The sequence below is a fragment of the Aethalodelphis obliquidens genome, unplaced genomic scaffold, assembly GCF_003676395.1.
Source record: "Aethalodelphis obliquidens isolate GAN/ISIS:26980383/991018 unplaced genomic scaffold, ASM367639v1 scaffold31, whole genome shotgun sequence".
Taxonomy (NCBI): domain Eukaryota; kingdom Metazoa; phylum Chordata; class Mammalia; order Artiodactyla; family Delphinidae; genus Aethalodelphis; species Aethalodelphis obliquidens.
In genome coordinates this window covers 9,525,388-9,549,812 of record NW_020837975.1, presented here as the reverse complement: position 1 = coordinate 9,549,812, position 24,425 = coordinate 9,525,388, and the positions used below count along the sequence as shown (strand labels likewise).

Below are 24,425 nucleotides of genomic sequence, written 5' to 3'. Positions count from 1 at the left end.
ACCTGCCACAACCAAAGGAGCCCACATGCCACAACTAAGGAGGCCATGAGCCGCAACTAAGACCCGGCACAACCAAATAAATTAATTAAAATAAATAATAAAAACTGTATTTTTAAAAAGCAAATAAAAACTTTAGAAATGAAAAGTATATTAGCAATAAATGTTTTTTTACTTATTTAATTTACTGACGTATAGTTGATTTACAATATTATGTTAGTTGCAGGTATACAACATAGTGATTCAAAATTTTAATATATTACACTCTATTTAAAGTTATAAAATATTGGCTATATATCCTTGTAGCTTACATATTGTACACATAGTAGTTTGTACCTGTTAATCCCCTACCCGTATCTTGCCCCTCCCCTCCTCCCTCTCCCCACTGGCAACCACTAGTTTGTTCTCTAAATCTGTGAGTCTGTTTCTGTTTTATTATTCATTCATTTATTTTTTAGATTCCACATATAAGTGATAACATACAGTATTTGTCTTTCTCTGACTGATTTCACTAAGGTCCATCACTCTAGGTCCATCCATATTGTTGCAAATGGCAGAATTTCATTCTTTTTTATGACTGAGTAATAAATATTCCATTGTGTGTGTATCTCTCTCTCTCTATATATATATATCTCACATCTTCTTTATCCATTCAGCTGTTGATGGACACTTAGGTTGCTTCCATATCTTGGCTGTTATAAATAATGCTGCTATGAACAGTGGGATGCAATCTTTTCAAATTAGTGTTTGTTTTCTCCGTATAAATACCCAGGAGTGGAATTGCTGGATCACATGCTGGATCAGTTTTTTGAGGAACCTCCACACTGTTTTCCACAGTAGCTGCACCAATTTACATTCTCGCCAACAGTGTAGTAGGGTTTCCTTTTCTCCGCATCCTCACCAACATTTGTTGTTTGATGATGGCCATTCTGACAAATGCAAGGTGATCTCATTTGATTTGCATTTCTCTGATTAGTGATACTGAGCACCTTTTCATATGCCTGTTGGCCATCTGTATGTCTTCCTTGGGAAAATGTCTATTCAGGTCTTCTGCCCATTTTTTTAATTGGATGGTTTGTTTTTATTGATATTTGAATTATATGAACTGTTTCCATATTTTGGATATTAACCTTTTATCAGTCACATCGTTTGCAAATATTTTCTCCCATTCGGTAGGTTGTCTTTTCATTTTGTTGGTTTCCTTTGCTGTGCAAAAGCTTTTAAGTTTAATTAGGTGGAATTTCTTTATTTTTGTTTCCTTTGCCTTAGGACCTGATCCTCCCCCAAATTTCTATACTTTATGTCAAAGAGTGTTCTGCCCTTGTTTTCTTCTAGTTTTATGGTTTCTGGTCTTACATGGGTCTTTCATCCATTTTGAGTTTAATTTTGTACATAGTGTGAGAAAATGTTCTAATTTCATTCTCTTACATGTAGCTGACCAGTTTCCCCAGCACCACTTATTGAAAAGACTGTCTTTTCTCCATTGTATATTCTTGTATATTCTTGCTTTGTCATAGATTAACTGACAAAATATAAAGGGAAAATCTAGAAAGCAGTCAGAGAAAAAAGGACACATGACATACAGAGAAACAATGATAAGAATAATGGCTGACTTCTCATCAAGAACAAGAAAGGCAGAGAATAGTGGAACAATATCTTTAAAGTGCTGAAAGAAAAATGCCTCAAATTCTAAATTCAATGAAAATATCCTTCGAAAGAGAAATAAATGTATTTTCAAAAGACAAAAGCTGAAGGAATTACTCTCCAACAGACTTGCACTAAAAAAGTAATTCTAAAAGAAATTCTTTAGGCTTAAGGGAAATATTCCATTTATGTATATACCAGATTTTCTTTATCCATTCATCTGTCAATGGACATTTAGGTTGTTTCCAAATCTTGGTTATTGTGAGTAATGCTGCAGTGAACATTGGTTGGGGGGATGGGGGGGCTCATATCTTTTTGTGATCCTAATTTCAGTTCTTTTGGATAAATACTCAGAAGTAGAATTGCTGGATCATATGGTAGTTCTGTTTTTTTCTTTATTGCACTGACTAGTTCCTCCAGTATAATATTGAATTGAAGGGTGAAAACAGACATCTTTGCCTTATTCTTGATTTTAAGTATAAAGTATTTAACCATTAAGTACGATGTCAGCTGTAGGTAGGTTTTTTGTAGATGTCCTTTACCAGACTGACAAAGTTTTCTTTTATTCCTAGTTTGCTGAGAGTTTTTAATCATGAATGGATGTTTAATTTTGTCAAATAGTCTTTCTGTATCTATAAAAATTATTATATTATTTTTCTTCTTTATTCCTTTAATACAGTGAGGTACAATGAATGATTTTCAAAAGGTATACAGATCTTGCATTTTTAGATAAACTCCAGTTGGTCACGAGTATCACATATATATTGCTAAATTTGATTTACTAACATTTTATTAAGGATTTTATGTCTATGTTCATGAGGGGTGTTAATCTATAAATCTGTAATCTTTTGAAGTTTTTGTCTTGTTTAAATATCTATATATTTAAATGCTATAAATTTCCCTTTATTAATCCCTTTTTAATTCCTTTAAATATATATATATAAAGGAATATATATATTTATCTAGTCATCTGTCAATGGACATTAAAAGGCATATAAATTGGAAAGGAAAGCATACAATTATTTATTTGCAGAAGACATGGTTATATATGTAAAAAATCTTAATGAATCTACCAAACTACTAGAACTAATAAGTAAATTAAGCATTCACACAAAATACGTAGTCAATATACAAAAATCAATTGTATTTCCATATACTAGCAATGAACAATTAGAAAAGGAAATTTTTAAAACACAATTTACAATAGCATCCAAACCCATAAAATTCTTAGAAATAAATTTAACAAAAGATGTATAACACCTCTATACTGAAAACTATAAAACTGCTGAGAAACATTAAAGAACCTAAATAAATGGTTATTTTTTTGGTTCATTTATAGGGAGATTCAATATTGTTAAGATGTCAATTCTTCCCCAAATTGACCTATAAATTTAATGTAATCTCCATCAAAAATCCAGCAGGCCTACTGTAGAAATTGAAAAGCTGATCCTAAAATTTATATGGAAATGAAAAACAAAACAAAAAAAACACCTGGACTAGCTAATACAATCTTGAAGAAGAAGAACAAAGATTGAGAACATATACTATCTGATCTCAAGATGACTTTTTTCAAGGTATAGTCATCAAGAAAACATAACAAAGGACAGAAAAACAGATTAATGGAAACAAAACAGAGTGCCCTGGATAAAATCACACATATACAGTCAAATAATTTTCAACAAGGGTGCCAAAGCAATTAAATGGGAAAAGGAAAAGTATTTTCAACAAATGGTGCTAGAACTGGATATTTATAAGGAAAAAAAGAACTTTGACCACTACATCATACCATATACAAAGATTAATTTCAGATGGATTATGGATCTAAACATATAAGCTAAAACTATAAAATTTCTAGATGAAAGCTGGAGAATATTTTCATGTCTTTAGTATACATGAAAAATTTTTAGAGAAAACAAAAATCACCAACAAAAAGAAAAAACTGATAAACTGGATTTCAGCAGCAAAATTTAAAACTTCTAGGCAACTGAATTGAACAGGAAGAAGTAAAATTATCTCAGTTCGCAGATGACAGACCTTTTATGCAAAAAACCCTGAAGGTTCCACAATAAACTGTTATAATAATCAAGTTTCAGCTAACTTGCAGGATACAAAATCAACAGACAAAAATCAGTCACATCTCTATACACTAACAATGAACAATCTGAAAATGAAATCATCAACTCTATCTACAATAGCATCAAAAACAATAAAATACTGAGGAATAAATTAAATCAAGGAAGTGAAAGACGTACACTGAAAGCTACATAACACTGCTGAACAAAATGAAAAGAGACATAAATAAATGGAAGGGCATGCTGTGTTCATGGATTGGAAGACTTAATATTGTTAACATGACAATACTACCCGAAGCAATCTACAGATTCAGTACAATCCCTATCAAAATCCCAATGGCAGTTTCTGCAGAAATAGAAAAATCCATCCTAGAAATCATATGGAAACTCAGAGGACCCCAAATAGCCAAAACAATACTGCAAATGAAGAACAAAGCTGGGGACCTCATATACCCTGAATTCAAAAAAACTTACTACGACACTGCAGTAAAACAGTGTGGTACTGGTATCAAGACCAATGGAACAGAATAGAGAGCTCAGAAATAAACCCTCACATATATGATCAAATGATTTTCAACAAGAGTGCCAAGGCATTCCATGGGGAATGGACAGTCTTTTCAACAAATGGTGCTGGGAAAACTGGATATCCACATGCAAAAGAATAAAGTTAGACTCTCACTTTACACCATCTATAAAAATCAATTCAAAATGGATCAAAGACCTAAACATAAGAGCTAAAACTATGAAACTCTCAGAAGAAAACACAGGGAAAAGCTTCATGACACTGGATTTAGGAATGGACTTGAAGCATAGGCAATAATAGAAAAAAACAGATAAAATGGACTACATCAAAATTTAAAACTTCTGTGCATCAAAGGACACAATCAATATAATAAAAAACAACCCACAGAATGCGAAAAAATATTTTCAAATCATGTATCTGATCAACAGATTAATACCCAGAATGTATAAAGAACTCCTATAACACAACAACAAAAATCAAACAAACCAATTTAAAAATGGGCAGGGCTTCCCTGGTGGCGCAGTGGTTAAGAATCCGCCTGCCAATGCAGGGGACACGGGTTCGATCCCTGGCCTGTGAAGATCCCACATCCCGCAAAGCAACTAAGCCTGTGCACCACAACTACTGAGACCACATGCCTCAACTACTGAAGCCCGCACGCCTAGAGCCTGTGCTCTACAACAAGAGAAGCCACTACAATGAGAAGCCCATGCACCACAATGAAGAGTAGCCCCCGCTCACCGCAGCTAGAGAAAGCCCACACAGCAACGAAGACCCAACGCAGCCAAAAATAAATAAATACAATAAATTTATAAAAAAAGAAAAAAAAATGGGCAAAGGGAGGTGTGGCCACGATGGCAGAGTAGGAAGACCCTGAGCTCACCTCTTCACATGGGACACCAAAATTACAATTATTTAGAGAGCAACTGGCTATAAGAACAACCTGAAGACTACCAGAAGAGATTTTCTAGCTATAAAGAAGAAACCACAATGAGATGGGTAGGAGGGGTGGAGATGTGGTATAGTCAAGACCCACACCCCTGGGTAGGTAACTCACAAATGGAAGGATAATCACAACTGCCCAAGTTCTCCCCAAGGACTGAGGCATCTGAGCCCTGGATTGGATTCCCCAGCCCAGGGGCTTTGCACCAGGAAGATGAGCCCCATAATGTCTGGCTTTGAAGGCCAGCGGGGCTTACTTACAAGAGAGCTGGAGGGCTGTAGGAGACAGAGACTCCACTCTTAAAGGGCACATGAAAATTCTCACATACTCCCAAGTCCCAGCACTCAGGCAGTAATTGTAAAGGAGGCTGCGTGAGACCCACTTGGTGATCTTGGAGAGTCTCCCAGAGAGACAGGAGGCCACTGGGACTCCTCTTGGGGACACAGATGCTGGCAACAGCCATTTTGGGGGAGCTTATTCTACCATGAGGACAGTGGTGTGTGCAAGTGCCATTTTGGTGTCCTCCCTCTACCTATTAGTGCTGGGGGCTTGCCCACCCACCAATGGGCTAGCACCAGTCCTGAGACCCCCCCAGCCCCTTCTGACAGCTGCCCTAGGACTCAGCCCCATCCACAAGCAGCCAGCACCAGCCCCTGGTCCCCCAGGGCCCCACAGCCACCACCCCAGGATCAGGCCCCACCCACCAGAGTGTGAGCACCAGCCCCAGGACCCTCCTGGGACAGGCAGTCAGCCACAATGGGACCCAGCCCCACCCACTAGCGAGCTGGTAACTACCACACAAGGTAGGGCCTGGCAGCCAACTGGGTCAGGGGCCAGCCCCACCTAACAGCACACCCACAATAATCAACCCTGCCACAACTGAAGGGCCCATGCAGCCCATAGCCCTAGAGCCCATACCTCTGGTAACCAGAGGGGAGTGTGTTGCTGGGCCCATACGACATCTCTTATATAAGTCCACTTCTCCAAGGTTGGGAAACGTAACCAACCTACCTAATACATAGAAATAAACAGAGAATCAGGCAAAGTGAGGAATATATCCCAAGTGAAGACATAAGACAAAACCCCAGAAGAATTAAGCGAGGTGGAGATAAGCAATCTACCCAATCAAGGGTTCAAGGTAATAATCATAAGGAAGCTTAATGAACTCGGTGAATGGATGAACACAGTAAGAAGTTTAACAAAGAGTTAAAAAATATAAAGAAGAATCAAACGGAGCTGAAGAATATAATAACGTAAATAAAAAACACACTAGAAGGAATCAGCAGTGTATTAGATGATACAGAGAAACAGATAAGTGAACTGGAAGACAGAATAGTATAAATCACCTAAGCTGAAAAACGAATTTTAAAAAATGAGGACAGTTTAAGAGAACTCTGGGGCAACATCAATCATACTAACATTTGCATTATGGAGGTCCCAGAAGGAAAAAAGAGAGAAATGGGGGCAAAGAACTTATTTGAGGAGAAAATAGCTGAAAACTTCCCTAACCTAGGAAAGAAAACAGACATCCAGGAAACACAGAAGTCCAGGCAACACAGAGAGTCCCAAACAAGATGAATCCAAAGAGGTCAACACCAAGACACACTATAATTAAAATGGCAAAAATTAAAAGATAAAGACAGAATCTTAAAAGCTGCAAGAGAAGGACAACTAGTTACATACATGGGAACTCCTGTAAGACTGTCAGCTGACTTTTCAACAGAAAATTTGCAGACCAGAAGGGAGTGGCATAATATATTCAAAGTGATGAAAGGGGAAAAAAAATCTACAACCGAGAATACTCTACCTTCCAAGAACGTCATTCAGATTTGAAGGAGAGATAAAGATTTTTATAAACAAGCAAAAGCTGAGAGAGTTTAGCAACACTAAACCAGCTTTACAATAAATGTTTAAAGGGACTTCTCAAAGCAGAAAAGGCCACAACTATAAATACGAAAATTAAAAAGGAAAAATTCCATTGATAAAGGCAGATATACAGTAAAGTTAGCAAATCAGCCACTTATAAAGCTATTAGGAAGGGTTAAAGTCAAAAATAGTAAAATAATTTATATCCACAATAAGTAGTTAAGGGACACACAGACATAAGTACATAAAATATGATGTCAAAAATGTTAAACGTGGGAGGGGGAAGAGGGAAGTACAAATGCAAGGTTTTTAGAACGCATTCAAACGTAAGAGCTCGTCAACTTAATAATCACGTATATATATATATATATAGATTGTTATGTATTAACTTCACAGTAACCACAAACCAAAACCTTTTATAAATACACACACAAATGAGAAAGGAATCCAAACATAACACTAAAGACAGTCATCAAATCACAAGGTAAGAGAGCAAAAGAAAAAGAAAGGAACCTTTCTTTTTCAAAAGGAAAAGAACTACAAAAACAACCAGAAAACAGTGAACAAAATGGCAATAAGTACATACCTATCAATAATTACTTTAAATGCAAATGAACTAAATGCTCCAATCAAAAGACATGCAGTGGCTGAATGGATAAAAAAACAAGACCCACATATATGCTTCCTGTAAGACTCACTTCAGATCTAAAGACACACAGAGACTGAACATGAGGGGATGGAAAAGATACTCCATGCAAATGGAAACTAAAAGAAAGCTGGGGTAGCTATACCCATATCAGACAAAATAGACTCTAAAACAAAATCTGTAACAAGAGACAGAGAAGAACATTATACAGTGATAAAGGGATCAATCCAACAAGAAGATATAACAATTGTAAATATATATGCATACAACATAGGAGCACCTAAATACATACAGCAAATATTAACAAACATAAAGGGAGATATTGACAGTAACACAACAGCAGTAGGGGATTTTAGCACCCCACTTAACATCAATGGACAGATCATCCAGAAAGAAAATCAATAAGGAAACATTGGCCTTATATAACACATTAGACCAGATTGACTCAAGATATATACATAGAACATTCCATCCAAAAGCAGTAGAATACACATTATTTTCAAGTACACGTGAAACATTCTCAGGATGGATCACATGCTAGGCCACAAACCAAGTCTCAATAAATTTATAAAGACTGAAATCATACCAAGCATTGTTTCCAACCACAAGGTATGAAACTGGAAATCAACTACAAGAAAAAAACTGCAAAAAACAAACATGTGGAGGCTAAACAGTATGCTACTAAACAACTAATGGGTCACTGAAGAAATCAAAGAGGAAATAAAAAAGTACCTAAAGTCAAATGAAAATGGAAACACAATGATCCAAAAACCTATGGGACACAGCAAAAGCAGTTCTAAAGGGGAAATTTATAGCAATACAAGCCTACCTCAGGAAATAAGAAAAATATCAAACAATCTAACTGTACATGTCCTTTATGAACTAGAGAAAGAAGAAGAAACAAAACCCAAAGTTAGTAGAAGGAAAGAAAGATCAGAGCAGAAAGAAATGAAATAGAGGCGGAAGAAAACAACGGAAAAGATCAATGAAACTAAAAGCTGGTTCTTTGAAAAGATAAACAAAATTCATAAACTTTTAGCCAAATTCATCAAGAAAAAACGAGAGAGGGCCCAGATAAATAAAATCAGAATGAAAGAGAAGTCACAACCAACACCACAGAAATACAAAGGAAATTTAAAAATTACTACAATTATACTGACAACCTAGGAAAAATGGATAAATTCCTAGAAATATACAATCTCTTAAGACTGAATTAAGAAGAAATAGAATCCATTGAATGAATGGATAAAGAAAATGTGATGTGTGTGTGTATATATATATATATATATATATATATATATATAATGGAATATTACTCAGCCATTAAAAAGAATGAAATAATGCCATTTGCAGCAACACGGATGGACCTAGAGATTATCATACTAAGTGAAGTATGTCAGAAAGAGAAAGACAAATGCCATATGATATTACTTATATGTGGAATCTAAAATATGACACAAATGAACATATCTATGAAACAAAAACTGACTCACAGACATAGAGAACAGACTTGTGGTTGCCGGGGGTGGGGGGGGGGAGTGTGGAGGGAAGGAGAAGGATTGGAGTTTGCGATTAGCAGGTGCAAACTATTATATATAGGATGGATAAACAACAAGGTTCTACTGTATAGCAAAGGGAAATATATTCAATATCCTATGATAAACCATAGTGGAAAAGAATATGAAAAAGAATATATATATATGTGTAACTGAGTCACTTTACTGTAGAGCAGAAATTAAACACAACACTGTAAATCAACTATACTTCAATAAAATTTTTTAAAAGAGAAGAAATAGAAAATATGAACAGAGTGATTACCAATGATAAAACTGAATGAGTAAAAACAAACAAACAAAAAACCTCCCAACAAACAAAAGTCCAGGACCAGACAGCTTCACAGGTGAATTCTAACAAACATTTAAAGAAGAGTTAATACCTATCTTTCTCAAACTACTCTAAAAAATGGAAGAGAAAGGAATGCTTCTGAACTCATTCTACTAGGCCAGCATCACCCTGCTACCAAAACCAAAGACACCACAAAAAAAGAAAATTACAGGCTAAATATCACTTATAAACACAGATGTAAAAATCCTCAACAAAATATTAGCAAACTGAACTCAACAATACTTTAAAAAGATTAAGACCAGGGCTTCCCTGGTGGCGCAGTGGTTGAGAATCTGCCTGCTAATGCAGGGGACATGGGTTCGAGCCCTGGTCCGGGAGGATCCCACATGCCGTGGAGCAACTGGGCCCGTGAGCCACAACTACTGAGCCTGTGCATCTGGAGCCTGTGCTCTGCAACAAGAGAGGCCACGATAGTGACAGGCCCACGCACTGCGATGAAGAGTGGCCCCCGCTTGCCACAACTAGAGAAAGCCCTCGCACAGAAACAAAGACCCAACACAGCAAAAATAAATAAATTAATTAATAAACTCCTAGCCCCAACATCTTAAAAAAAAAAAAAAAAGATTAAGACCATGATCAAATGGAATTTATCCCAGGGGTGCAAGGATGGTTCAATATCTGCAAATCAATCAACATAATACACCACATCAGCAAACTGAATAAAAATCGTATGATCATCTCCATAGATACAGAAAAAGTTTTTGACAAAACTCAACATCCATTTATGATGAAAAAAACTCTCAACAAAGTTGGTAGAGAGAACATATCTCAACATAATAAAGGCCATAGATGACAAACCTACAGCCGACATCATACCCAACAGTGAAAAGCCGTAAATCTTTCCTCTAAGATCAGGAACAAGACAAGAGTGCCCACTCTCGCCACTTTTATTCAACATCATCGTATTGGAAGTCCTAGCCACAGCAATCACACAAGAAAAAGAAATAAAAGTTATCCAAATTGCACAGGAAGAAGTAAAACTGTTACTGTTTGCAGATGACATATACATATACTATATACAGAAAATCCTACAGATGCCACCAAAATGTTATTAGAATAAATGAACTCAGTAAAGTTGTAGGATACAAAATTAATATACTGAAATCTGTTGCATTTCTATATACTAACAACAAACTATCAGAAAGAGAAATTAAGAAAACAATACCATTTACAACTGCATTGAAAAGATAAAATACCTACAAATAAATCTAACCAAGGAGGTAAAAAGATGTGTACTCAGAAAACTATAAGACATTGATTCATTCAAGAAACTGAAGATAACAAAACCAAATGAAAAGATATACTTTCCATTTGGCTGGAAGAATATTGGATTGGAAGAATGGATTCCAATGGGTTGGAAGAATATTGTTAAAATGACCATACTACCCAAGGCAATCTACAGAGTCAGTGCAATCCTTAACAAAATACCAATGGCATTTTTCACAGAACTAGAACAAATAATTCTAAAATTTGTGTGAAACCGTAAAAGACCACAAATATCCAAAACAACCTTCAGAAGAAGAACAAAGCTGGAGGTGTAACACTCCCTAATTTCAAACTAGGGAAATAGGGTCAATTAATCTATGACAATGGAGGCAAGAATATACAATGAGGAAAAAACAGCCTCTTCAATAAACAGTGTTGAGAAAACTGGATAGCTACATGCCAAAGAATCAAACTGGCCTACTTTCTCACTCCATACACAAAAATAAACTCAAAATAGATTAAAGACTTAAATATAAGTAAGACTTGAAACCATAAAACTTACAGAAGAAAACACAGGTAGTATGCTCTTTGACATCAGTCTTAGCAATTTTTTTTTGATATGTCTCCTTAGGCAAGGGAAATAAAAATAAACAAATGGCACTACATCAAAAGCTAAAAGGCTTTTGCACAGCAATGGGAGGGAGATATTTGCAAACAATATATCTGATAAGGGGTTATAATCCAAAATATACAAAGAACTCATACAACTCAACATCAAAAAAAAAAAAAAAACACCTAGATGAATGGATAAAGAAGATGTGGTGCATATATATACATAATGGAATATACTCAACTATAAAAAAAGAACAATGCCATTTGCAGCAACATGGATGGACCCAGAGATTATCATACTAAGTAAGACAAAGACAAATATCATACTATATCACTTATATGTGGAATCTAAAAAAATTATGCATACGTACTTGTTTACAAAACAGACTAACAGAAACAGACTCACAGACACTGAAAACAAATTTATGGTTACCCAAGAGGGAAGAGATAAATTAGGAGTTTGGGATTATCAAATATAAACTATATAAAATAAATAAGCAACAACGTCCTACTGTATAACACAGGGAACTATATTCAATATCTTATAATAAACTATAATGGAAAAGAATCTGAAAAATAATACACGTTTTATATATATATAAAACTGAATCACTTTGCTGTACACTAGAAACTAACACAACATTGTAAATCAACTATACTTCAATTTAAAAAAAAAAACACCTGATTAAAAAATGGGCAGAGGATCTGAATAGACATTTTTCTGTGGAAGACATACAGATGGACAAGAGACACATGAAAAGATCATCACTAATCATCAAGAAAATGCAAATCAAAACCACACTGAGATATCACCTCCCCGTCAGAATAGCTGTTATCAAAAAGACAACAAATAACAAATGTTGGCGAGGATATGGAGAAAAAGGAACATTCGTGCACTATTGGTAGGAATGTAAATTGGTACAGCCACTATGGAAAGCAGTATGGAGGCGCCTCAAAAAATTAAAGATAGAACTACCACATGATCTAGCAATTCCACTCTGGCTATTTTTCTGAAGAAAACATAAATGCTAATTCAAAAAGATATATGCACCCCTATGTTCACTGCAGCATTATTTACAATAGCCAATATACAGAAGCAACCTAAGTGTCCATCAACAGATGAATGAAGATGTGGTATATATACACAAAGGAATATTACTCAGCCATAAAAAAGAATGAAATCTTGCCATTTGCAACAACATGGATGGACCTAGAGAGTATTATGCTAAGTAAAATAAGTCAGAGAAAGATAAATACTGTATGACTTCACTTATGTGGAATTTTAAAAAAATGAACAAACAGAACAGAACAGAAATAGACTCACAGATACAGAGAACAAACTGGTGGTTGCCAGAAGGGAGGGGAGTGGAGGGGGGATGAGTGAAATCAGAGAGGGAGATTAAGAGGTACAAACTTCCAGTTATAAAATAAGTAAGTCACAAGGTGCAATGTACAGCACAGAGAATATAGTAAATAATATAATAACTTTTTAAGGTGACAGATGGTAACTAGACTTCAGTGACCATTTTGTAATGTATAAAAATATCAAATAACTATGTTGTACACCTAAAACTAATATGATATCGTAAGTCAATTATACTTCAATAAAAAATAAAATTTTAAAAATAAAAATGGGCCAAGGACTTGAACAGACATTTCTCCAAAGAAGATATACAAACAGCCAATTTGCATATGAAAACATACTCAACATCATTACTCATTAGGGAAACGCAAACCAAAACTACAATGACCAGTTCAGACCCATTAGGATGGCTGAAGTGTTGGAGAAGATATGAAGAAATTGGAACCCTGGTGTATTGCTGGTGAGAACGTAAAATGGTGCAGCGATCCCACTTCCAGAGGTATACCCAGACAAACTGAAAGCAGGGACACAAACAGTTACTTTGCACACCAATATTCATGGCAGTATTACTCTCAATAGCTAAAATGTGGGGAAAACCCAAATGTCCATCATCAGCTGAATGGATAAACAAAATGTGGTATGTACATATAATGAATTATTAATTAGCCTTTAAAAAGGAATGAAATCCTGACACGTTACAACATGATCAATCTTGCAAACATTATGCTAAGTGAAATAGCCAGACACAAAACGACAATTATTGTATGAATGCACTTATATGAGGTACCTGCAATAAGCAAATTCACAGAGATAGAAAGGGGAATGGGGGATAAGGGGAATGGGAGTTACTGTTTCACAGGTAGAGAGTTTCTGCTTTGGATGGTTAAAAAGTTCTGGAAGGGCTTCCCTAGTGGCGCAGTGGTTGAGAGTCCGCCTGCCAATGCAGGGGACACGGGTTCGGGACATGGGTTCGTGCCCCGGTCCGGGAAGATCCCACATGCTGCGAAGTGGCTAGGCCCGTAAGCCATGGTCACTGAGCCTGCGCGTCCGGAGCCTGTGCTCCGCAGCGGGAGAGGCCACAACAGTGAGAGGCCCGCATACCGCAAAAAAAAAAAAGTTCTGGAAATGCATCGTGGTGATGGTTGCACAACAATGTGAATATACTTAATGCCACTGAATTATACATTTTAATAAGGGTTAAAATGATAAATGTTATGTTATGTATATATTTATTTATTTATTTATTTATTTTTGGCTGTGTTGGGTCTTCATTGCTGTGCGCAGGCTTTCTCTAGTTGCGGTGAGCAGCGGCTACTCTTCATTGCGGTGTGCGGGCTTCTCATTGTTGTGGCTTCTCTTGTTGCAGAGCATGGGCTCTAGGCGCGCAGGTTTCAGTAGTTGTGGCATGTAGGCTCAGTAGTTGTGGCTTGCGGGCTCTAGAGCTCAGGCTCAGTAGTTATGGTGCATGGGCTTAGTTGTTCCATGGCATGTGGGATCTTCCCAGGCCAGGGCTCGAACGTGTGTCCCCTGCATTGGCAGGCAGATTCTTAACCACTGTGACACCAGGGAAGCCACCTGTTATGTATATTTTACAATTAAAAAAAGGACTCAGGGCTTCCCTGGTGGCACAGTGGTTGAGAGTCCGCCTGCCGATGCAGGGGACACAGGTTCGTGCCCCAGTCTGGGAGGATCCCACATGCCGCAGAGTGGCTAGGCCCGTGAGCCATGGCCGCTAGGCCTGTGCATCCAGAGCCTGTGCTCCGCAATGGGAGAGGCCACAACAGTGAGAGGCCCGTGGACAGAAAAAAAAAAAAAAAAAAAAAAAAAAAGGACTCAAAAATTTTTTTAACTTCTGCTTATCAAAAGACACCATTAAGAAAATGAATAGGCTAACCACAGATTGGGGAAAGATATTCACAACACACCAGACTTGCATTCAGAATATATAAATAATTCCAACAACTTAATAAAAATGCAAATCAATTTACAGGTTGCTTGAACACTCTGTGCAGTTGGGAGCATTGAGAAGTCCAGTTTTGCCATGCATCCACACACACCCGTATCAGATGCCAGCGTGGCTCAACAAAAAGAAGTCCAATTATTCAACATAGTTTTGGAAGATTTAGCCACAGCAATCGGAGAAGAAAAAGAAATAAAAGGAATCCAAATCGGAAAAGAAGAAGTAAAGCTGTCACTGTTTGCAGATGACATGATACTATACATAGAGAATCCTAAAGATGCTACCAGAAAGCTACTAGAGCTAATCAATGAATTTGGTAAAGTAGCAGGATACAAAATTAATGCACAGAAATCTCTTGTATTCCTATACATTAATGATGAAAAATCTGAACGAGAAATTAAGGAAACACTCCCATTTACCACTGCAACAAAAAGAATAAAATACCTAGGAATAAACCTACCTAAGGAGACAAAAGACCTGTATGCAGAAAACTATAAGACACTGATGAAAGAAATTAAGGATGATACAAACAGGTGGAGAGATATACCATGTTCTTGGATTGGAAGAATCAACATTGTGAAAATGACTATACTACCCAAAGCAATCTACAGATTCAATGCAATCCCTATCAAACTACTAATGGCATTTTTCACAGAACTAGAACAAAAAATTTCACAATTTGTATGGAAACACAAAAGACCCCGAATAGCCAAAGCAATCTTGAGAAAGAAAAACAGAGCTGGAGGAATCAGGCTCCTGGACTTCAGACTGTACTACAAAGCTACAGTAATCAAGACAGTATGGGACTTCCCTCGTAGCACAGTGGTTAGGAATCTGCCTCCCAATGCAGGGGACACGGGTTTGAGCCCTGGTCCGGGAAGATCCCACATGCTGCGGAGCAACTAAGCCTGTGCGCCACAACTACTGAGCCTGTGCTCTAGAGGCCACAGCCACAACTACTGAGCCCACGTGCTGCAACTACTGAAGCCCGCGTGCCTAGAGCCCGTGCTCCACAACAAGAGAAGCCACCGCAATGAGAAGCCCGCGCACGGCAATGAAGAGTAGCTCCCGCTTGCTGAAACCAGAGAAAGCCTGTGCGTAGCAACGAAGACCCAACACAGCCAAAAACAAATTTAAAAAACAAACAAAAAAAAGACAGTATGGTACTGGCACAAAAACAGAAATATAGATCAATGGAACAGGCTAGAAAGCCCAGAGATAAACCCACGCACATATGGTCACCTTATTTTTGATAAGGGAGGCAAGAACATACAATGGACAAAAGACAGCCTCTTCAATAAGTGGTGCTGGGAAAACTGGACAGCTACATGTAAAGGAATGAAATTAGAACATTCTCTAACACCATACACAAAAATAAACTCAAAATGGATTAAAGACCTAAATGTAAGGCCAGACACTATAAAACTCTTAGAGGAAAACATAGGCAGAACACTCTATGACATAAATCACAGCAAGGTCCTTTTTGACCCACCCCCTAGAGAAATGGAAATAAGAAAAAAAATAAACAAATGGGACCTAATGAAACTTAAAAGCTTCTGCACAGCAAAGGAAACCATAAACAAGATGAAAAGACAACCCTCAGAACAGGAGAAAATATTTGCAAATGAAGCAACTGACAAAGGATTAATCTCCAAAATTTACAAGCAGCTCATGCAGATCAATATCAAAAAAACAAACAACCCAATCCAAAAATGGGCAGAAGACCTAAATAGACGTTTCTCCAAAGAAGATATACAGATTGCCAACAAACACATGAAAGAATGCTCAACATCACTAATCATTAGAGAAATGCAAATCAAAACTACGATGAGGTATCACCTCACACCAGTCAGAATGTCCATAATCAAAAAATCTACAAACAATAAAAGCTGGAGAGGGTGTGGAGAAAAGGGAACCCTCTTGCACTGTTGGTGGGAATGTAAATTGATACAGCCACTATGGAGAACAGTATGGAGGTTCCTTTAAAAACTAAAAATAGAACTATCATATGACCCAGCAATCCCCCTACTGGGCATATACCCTGAGAAAACCATAATTCAAAAAGAATCATGTACCACAATGTTCACTGCAGCTCTATTTACAATAGCCAGGACATGGAAGGAACTTCTCTGGGAGACTTGGGATTGTACTCTTAGAAATGACCTTTACAACACCTGTTTGGCTCCCCTAAGAAAGCACTTCTATTGATTCATTGCCACTATACAACTCTCCAGCCTATCTAGAAAACTGTTCAATAAGGCTTGCCCACTTAGCAAACTGAGCCAACTGTCACAACTTTAAATTATCACCACTAACGGGGAAGGGGGAAAACAATTAATGAAGGTTAAAAAAAAAACAAAAACCAGCATTCACGTGGCCTATTTGGGGAACTCATGGACTGGCAAAAGCTTTGGTAACAGAAATTTCCAAAGCATGTTATATACTTGCTTTCCAGCCGTCTCTTGCTTCCAACCAGGGGACTTCACAGGGCAACAAACTATGATGGCCTTTTACAAATGGAAGCAATTAAAGGGAAATTACTCCTTCCTCTGAGGACACAGAACAAGTCTGCTCTCTGTCAGCTTTCACTATCATACTCAGGCTCCCATGGGCAGGGGTATGCCAGCCAGGCTCCCACTGGCCACCCTTGTGGCAGGGCATGGGAGCAGGATGAAAGTCCTCAAGGTACCCAAAGTCCCAGGGAGCCCTGGAATAAGCAGACCAATCCCAGTTACCAATTTTTCAAAATTAACAAAGTGATACAAAGAGCTGGTCATTCAGTCCTTCATTCTCTGGTCTTTCTTGATAGCCCAGTGGTGCCAGCAAAAAAAAAAGAAACAAAGAAAAAAAACACATTGGTTTGCTTACCTTTCATTGGACCGTATCACGTAGTCAGTAAATTCATGGTCTCCCTTGATCACCTCCAAGGGGACCACAAGGTTGACGTCGGAATCGGTGTTCCGCAGCTGGTTGAGTTTAATATTGACTGAGAAGAGGTAATCCCGCACGTCATCGATGCCCACCTTCAGGCCCTTGCACACCACATACCTGGCAGGAGATACCCTGTCACTCCACTGAGCAAGGGCTTCCCTCACTTTTCCCTTCCCCAATCCCCTTGCTGAGTCGTGAAGCTCTTGTCTATGCACAAAGAACAGCACAGTCTGTGTGTTGCAAAGTTCACCTCAAATCCTTTCTTTTTATGTTGGGCTGTATTTCTACTCTCTATGGCTGTGGTTCCCAACTGCCCTGTGCCAGGTTGGCTGCATCATCGTCACCTGGGAAGTCTGTTAAGTTAAAGACAATCAGACTCTCCAGGGACAGGGCCCAGAAATCTGTGTTTTTAACAAGCCACTTAGAAATTCGGATTGGCCACATCTTCTCTCACATCGTGTATGGACACTGTGTCCCACCTGGGACACCAACAGTGACTCTGGCTAGTGGCCCACTTAGTCCCTCCAGGTGACCGTTCTATTGGTCTCCTTCTCCCTCCCGGGCCAAGCCAAGGGTTGCCCACTTAAGTGTGGTGAATAAGGTTTGTGGAAAAGGAGGCAGAGGCTGACGGGTACATTGAAGAACCATTAAAATCCAAATCCTGACTCCTCTTGGCTCCAATCACTTTTTTTAAGTCAAGGTTTTTAATGTAGCTTGAGTGGTCATGCCAGAGATGCACCAGGATTTGCTGTTCTGACATTTAGCCAACTAGTCTGATTAAAATGGACAGGAAAGTCTCACCTCTCTGAGTTGGCAGGACGGCTGGTGATCGGCTTAAAGAGACATACTCGTTCAAAGCAGCAGTACAGCAGGTAGATGAGCCCCACACTGAAAGGTGTGAAGAGGTCAAAGGTTTTACAGATGAAGTGGCCTCCTAGATGAGAGAGAAAACACCAGTAGCAGTCAGCAGCTTCCATTCCACAAGGTGGGTAAGGCAGTCTCAGGGAGTATGACGAAGTCAGGGACCCAGCAGCTGGGTCCATTAAAGTCACAGGCAATATAAGGGAAAGACTCAGTTTTAGAGGGGACTTTGGGGATTCTATGGCACTTTTTCCCCTAAATTCCTCATTCAGCCACCTGTCACCTAATATAAGCAGATTGTTTTTTAACTTCCAAGCCAACCCCTATACATGCTCTTGTCCAACAGGGCCTCTAAGAGGTGGGTCCGGGTGGGGAGACGGCAGAGGCAGTGTCACCTGTCCGGACAACGGACAGCGCCATGAGGAACTGACAGAGCAGCAGCTGTTTGCTGAGGATCTCCTGCAGGTTCTCCTGTCCCTCCACTGAGAAACCCTGAAATGAGAGCACAAGGATCAGGGTAGAAAACAGAAGTGATGAGGACTGAAAAGAGTACCCCCTACCTCATCTTCTGTGAGATTTCTTGAAGTGTTTTCATTGATCTCCACCATCTGACCGATAAAGATACAGCTCGGTGTTTAGATTCTTCAGCGTGGTCACATGGCTCACTGTGGTGAAGACAGCACCTGGGACCCAGGCCTGACTACTGAGCCAGTGCTGTTTTCCTGCTCTATCACTCCCGGGGATGGAACCAAGTCTGCTCCTCCAAGGAGATGGTCCAGAAAATTTTAAAACTCACGTGGGAATCCAAGGGAAGAGTATGGCAGAACAGAGTCAAAATACGCTAGTCACAGGCCAACTACAAGATAGGAAACTAAATGCCCTGGTGAATCCAGTGAGATCCAGGGAGTACATGTGGCCTGAAACTCTGCAAATGGGTTTGCTCAGTTGTGGGCTGACCACCGAACAGGCCCCAATCTGGTGACAGGAGAAAAGTTAGCATAACTCTGACAGTCACAGTAATCTCTTTCTCTGCAGACCAAGGATTTATTCACAAAACCCCCTTTCCTGTCCCAAGACCATGAAGCCTCTCCCTCCAGCTGGCAGTGTCTCTGGCCAGGGTGTTTGTTCAAAGAATGTACACTGCTATTCTTGGAGTGGTCTCCCTCTCTGTGAGATCCCAGCAGGGAGCAGACAGCCATGCTCACACAGAAGTGAAGGAGGCCAGGGGCTGTGATAGGAAGAGAGGGGAGTTGTTGTTTAATGGGTACAGAGTTTCAATTTTGCAAAATGAAAAAGTTTTGGAGATCTGTCTCACAATAGTGTGAATATACTTAACACTACTGAACTGTAAACTTAAAAACGGTTGCAATGGTAAATTTTACATTATGTGTTTTTCATCACAATAATTAAGAAAAGTAAAGAGGCTGGCCTCCATTAAGCTGGGCCCAGCCTGGCCAGGTCTCCAGAATCAAAAATGTTTAGCAACGTCTTCCAGATTTACAGATGCTTCTTAAAATGCATGTCTGTTTATAGGGGAAACAGACAAACAAATAAATCAGCCACACAGGTCACCAGTCTAAGCTGCCTAAGCCAGAAGGACAATCCTTGAGTTTGCCACTCTGGCTGACAAACTGCAAGGCTGCCTGCCTCCCAAGCACTATCAGATCCCTCAAGCACAGGTGAAGCAGCCCCTCCCTCCCCTCCACCCAAGCCTGTCTATCTGTTGTCGCCTGCTGTGCACAAAGCTTTGGTGAGCGAGGTGCATGTTCAGATCCTGTGCTGATATCCTAAACATTTCTTCACCTCTCCACAGGGCTACTGCTTGAAAGGCTACCCAAGGGGCTCCAGAGGCTCTTCTCAACTCTGGCCATGTGACCCTGGTGCAACTGCGACTTCTCTGACCCTCCTCTACACTAATTTGTGGCTCATTCCAGAAAAGACTACCTGCAGCATCAGATTACTAGGTGAGAAAGCTGCAGGGGACTTGCCTCTATACATCAAATACCTGCCCAAGAAACAGGCGACGTGAATATTCACTGTAGCCCAGTGATTGACCGAGCCTCCTGTGGAGTCCCAGAGGACTCCTTTGAGCTGCTGCCTTCGGTTATACGGTCACCTATTAGCCCATCCAGAGGCTTAGGAGCGGCCATGTGTAGACAGCCTCTACCAGGAGCAGCACCCAGGTGACAAATGATGGGAATGTTCTTCCCGGTCAGCTCTGCCTAGCTCATCTTAGTCATGGCCCTCCTCTCACCATGTCTCATAGCCAGCCAAGGCCCTTTGAGGAAGTGAGCTGAGAAGGTCCACTTGCTCCAAGCAAAGATGCCCACAACATCACAGCGTTGACAAAGTTACCACTGAAAAGATGCACGAAAAGAATAAAAACATACATCACACATCCCTACTATCTGCCCTTCCAGGGCAGCTAAAGGACCAAACCAAAACAAACAAAACCAATTTTCAAGCCTCTAACATGATAAGTCCCTAAAGCATCACCCTATGAAGAGCAGGTCACCTACCCCATCAGCCATCAGAAAGTGGACACCCTTGCGATCTGTGTTATCCAGGACAAAATTCCGAAAAGCAGTGATGTTCTCTGGGCGGGTGATGTCTCCATCTCCATCGATCCCACCCTCACCTGACAAGACACAAGATTCACATTTAGCTCATATGCCCTGTGCATCCCTGGAGCTGGGACACAAGCTCTCTGGGGCTGTGAACACAGGTACCAGGTGTACCTCGAGGCCCAGGAGAAAAGCCCCTGTGAGGAGCAACTCACTGAAGGACCCATCATACAAGGCTGCCTTGCAGTGATGGACAGGAGGCAAAAACAGTGCCCTGCTATAATAAAGCAGAGTTCAGAAGGAGCTGACCAGCCAAGAGTCATCAACTGAAACAGAAGGTCTTCATACTCAAGATCAAAGTTGTGTTTAAAGCACCTACATTTAGGAACCAATATCAATTTCTTAATAAGAACTGTTAACAAAGGACTTAGGATTTGCTGCCAAATCACAAAAAGCGAGCCAGAGTGGAGGGAACTGCTGGAGGGCTGCTGAGCTGGCTGGAGATGGGTGTGGGTTTGTATGTGTTAATAACCCTGCCAGTTCTCAGCCAGAGATCAGGCAGTTTCATTATCTCCTGTCACCACAAGAGAAGAAAGGAGGAATTAATATGGCTCTGGTGAGAGTTTGCTTAGTGGAGTATTTAACCTGTACCCACAGGCCTGGGGTAAAAAGGGACAGTCTAGAGGGAACCGAGACCTTCATGACATTGGCTGGGAACCCCAGACTCAGAGACCTGGGAAAGAAAACATGGCAAGTGGATAATAACTACTTCTGACCTAAAGTCTCCAAAGAGAACTGCCTCTCATAGCCCCTGCTACCCTCCTCCACATCCCTACCGTAGTAGGGTTCGAAGAGCTCACTGGAGGCCGAGTAGAAGTCTTCCAGCTTAAAATCGTTAGGACCCTTCAGAGTCATTCCAAAGCCCTTTGCGTGCCACTTCTTCCTCCACAGCACATACTCCGAGAAGCCACCTGGGCCTGCACAGACGTCAGCAAAGTATAGAAGCTCAGCTTCCCGGTCCTTCACCAGTGGTTTCTGCAAAGGCAAGTGGAAGTCAGGGGAGGAAGGGAAAAAAGATGGCTAAATGGGGAGCAGGAAAGAGAAGGCAGGGGGAGTAAAATAAGCCTTTCAGCAAGCACAATGCAGAGTTCCTGTGGCCAGAGCCACAAGCGCCCAGAAATGTGTCCTCTGTGATCATTGCCCTCCAAAGTTTTTGCCCATCCCCACCTCAAACACCCCTGATGCCTTTCAACCCACCAGGCCTAGCTCAGACTCCTAATAAAAACATCTTAATGGGCATCTAAGTGTGCATTTTTTATGTCTCAGCATCTTTTCCTCAGCATTATTTCTCAGCATCATATCCTGCCTTACAAAAGTCCCACTGAGCAGAATATTCTAACCCCACATTACAGATAGGGAAAAAGAGACCCCAAGACACAAAGCGACTTGTTCACAGACAGTCCGCAGCAAAGCTAAATCAGAATCCCATCAGCCTGACCATTAGATGCAGGCCTTCCTGTCCAACCAAAGTCTGAGGGGCTCTCACATCACCCCCTCTCAGCCACAGGGCCTATCTTTCCAGATCATAGCCTCTGCTTCCCTTCTCCCCTACCTCTGAGGCTGTCCCTTTTTTTTCCAATTAACTTTTTATCATGGAATAATTTTAGATTTATAGATAAGGTGCAAGAATAAAGTTCGCATATACCCTTCACCCAGTTTTATTAACATCTTACATTGTCATTTGTCAAAATTAAGAAACTGACACAGGTACATTACTATTAACTAAAGTCCAGACTTGATTCCGATCTCACTAGAGCCCTTGTTCTGTTCCATGACCCCATCCAAGATACCACAGTGCATTGAGTCTCTTCCTTTTTAGCACCCCCTCCCTCTCCTGCCTTTGCTCCTCTGCTAGCCACGGCCTGGGTGGTGCATAGCTGGGAGCTGACAAGGTAGAGAGAACAGGAGACAATGGTGTGCAGCTTCCGGGCAGCCATCAGAGCACCCACCCACCTAAGGAATAACTAAATTACAATAATCATTTGTATTTTTATTGGATTATAGTTTTGGCCACTTGAGTGGCTTTAACTCTTAATCTAAAATGTTGGGAGTTCCCTGGTGGCCTAGTGGTTAGGATTCCCGGTTTTCACTGCTGTGGCCCAGGTCCGATCCCTGGTCGGGGAACTTAATCCCGCAAGCCATGCAGCACGGCCAAATAAATAAACAAAATAAAATGTATGCTGCGTGCAGACCTAGACTGTGTGTTTACACTTCTCTTCTACACACCTGGGCCCTAGATGATGAATTCTACTTGTCCCAACCCTCCACAGCAGAGAGGATAAACCATCTGCACTGGTGACAAGAGGTTGAGTTCTAGAGGGGGTGACTGCAGGGGACCCTCATGAACATCCAGCAGAAAGGGGCTAAGGCAGCTCAGCCTTCTCTCTCTACAGGTTTGGCATGGCTGGGTGCTTGTCCAGAGCTCTGTTAACTGCTAGATAAAGATCAGAAAGCTTCAGGGGAAACAGTTATAAGAAAGAAATGGAAATACTGATGCTCACGATCCAGTCACTTTCTAGGTGACAAGGGCCTTGCCTCTGATGATGGTTATCTACCTTTATCAAAACGGTGGAAAAGTCTCAGGAGAAAGACTTTAGCTAAAAATAAACTTCATCATCCTGTGACAAGCCCATTCAGCATGCTGGGATATATCAGTTCTTTCTCCCCTACCCCTGCCACTCCACCCTAGCATACTTTTGTTCCTGAGCCATCAGTTTTCATATTTTTGGATTATATTCATTTGCACACACAAAGAAAGACCTAATGGCATTTGCCGAGAATATTACGCGGCACTTCCCAGGCTGCAACGTGGTAGTGAGGCAGGGGTCACAATTTTAAGGCTTGCACATGCTAGAAAGAATGAAAACATTGTTCCTCACCACTGGCCATGTCCTAGCCCCAGGCTCCAGTCTCTCTGGGTAAGCAGATGGCCCAAAGGAAGACTGGGAGAAGGAAGGGGAATGAATCAATGAAAGCATCTCACCTTCAAGAAGAGGGCATAAATATGATCTGTTCTGTGATTTCAAGATGTGTCATACCCTCACAGGCCACAGCCAGAAGGTCCTTTCATAGAAAGGACATCTGGGATTCTCACCTCTGCCATTTACTGGCTGTGCAGTCAAAGGCAAGTCCGTAACTTATGTCTTTAAGCTCGAGCTTCCTCAACTGTAAACTGGGACTAATGCAGATTATTTTTTAAGGCTATTAGAGGGTTAAGTGAAGTACCATATGTCAAAGACCTTTAGAAACTGTACAATACTAAACAAATGTAA

The 24,425-nt window shown here is 40.1% G+C and overlaps 1 protein-coding gene across 6 annotated transcripts in view; it reads right to left on the bottom strand.

The window, feature by feature from the left end:
- CMTR1 (cap methyltransferase 1) overlaps positions 1-24,425 on the bottom strand; it is a 59,704-nt gene that overhangs the window by 11,455 nt on the left and 23,824 nt on the right. For all 6 annotated transcript variants that reach the window (XM_027127117.1, XM_027127116.1, XM_027127114.1 and 3 more), the window contains 5 exons: positions 21,930-22,128; positions 21,049-21,167; positions 18,925-19,021; positions 18,470-18,602; positions 17,606-17,785 (listed from right to left, as the gene is read on the bottom strand). In XM_027127117.1, coding sequence (XP_026982918.1) covers positions 17,606-17,785; positions 18,470-18,602; positions 18,925-19,021; positions 21,049-21,167; positions 21,930-22,128 — 728 coding nt within the window. The remainder of the gene's footprint in view (positions 1-17,605; positions 17,786-18,469; positions 18,603-18,924; positions 19,022-21,048; positions 21,168-21,929; positions 22,129-24,425) is intronic.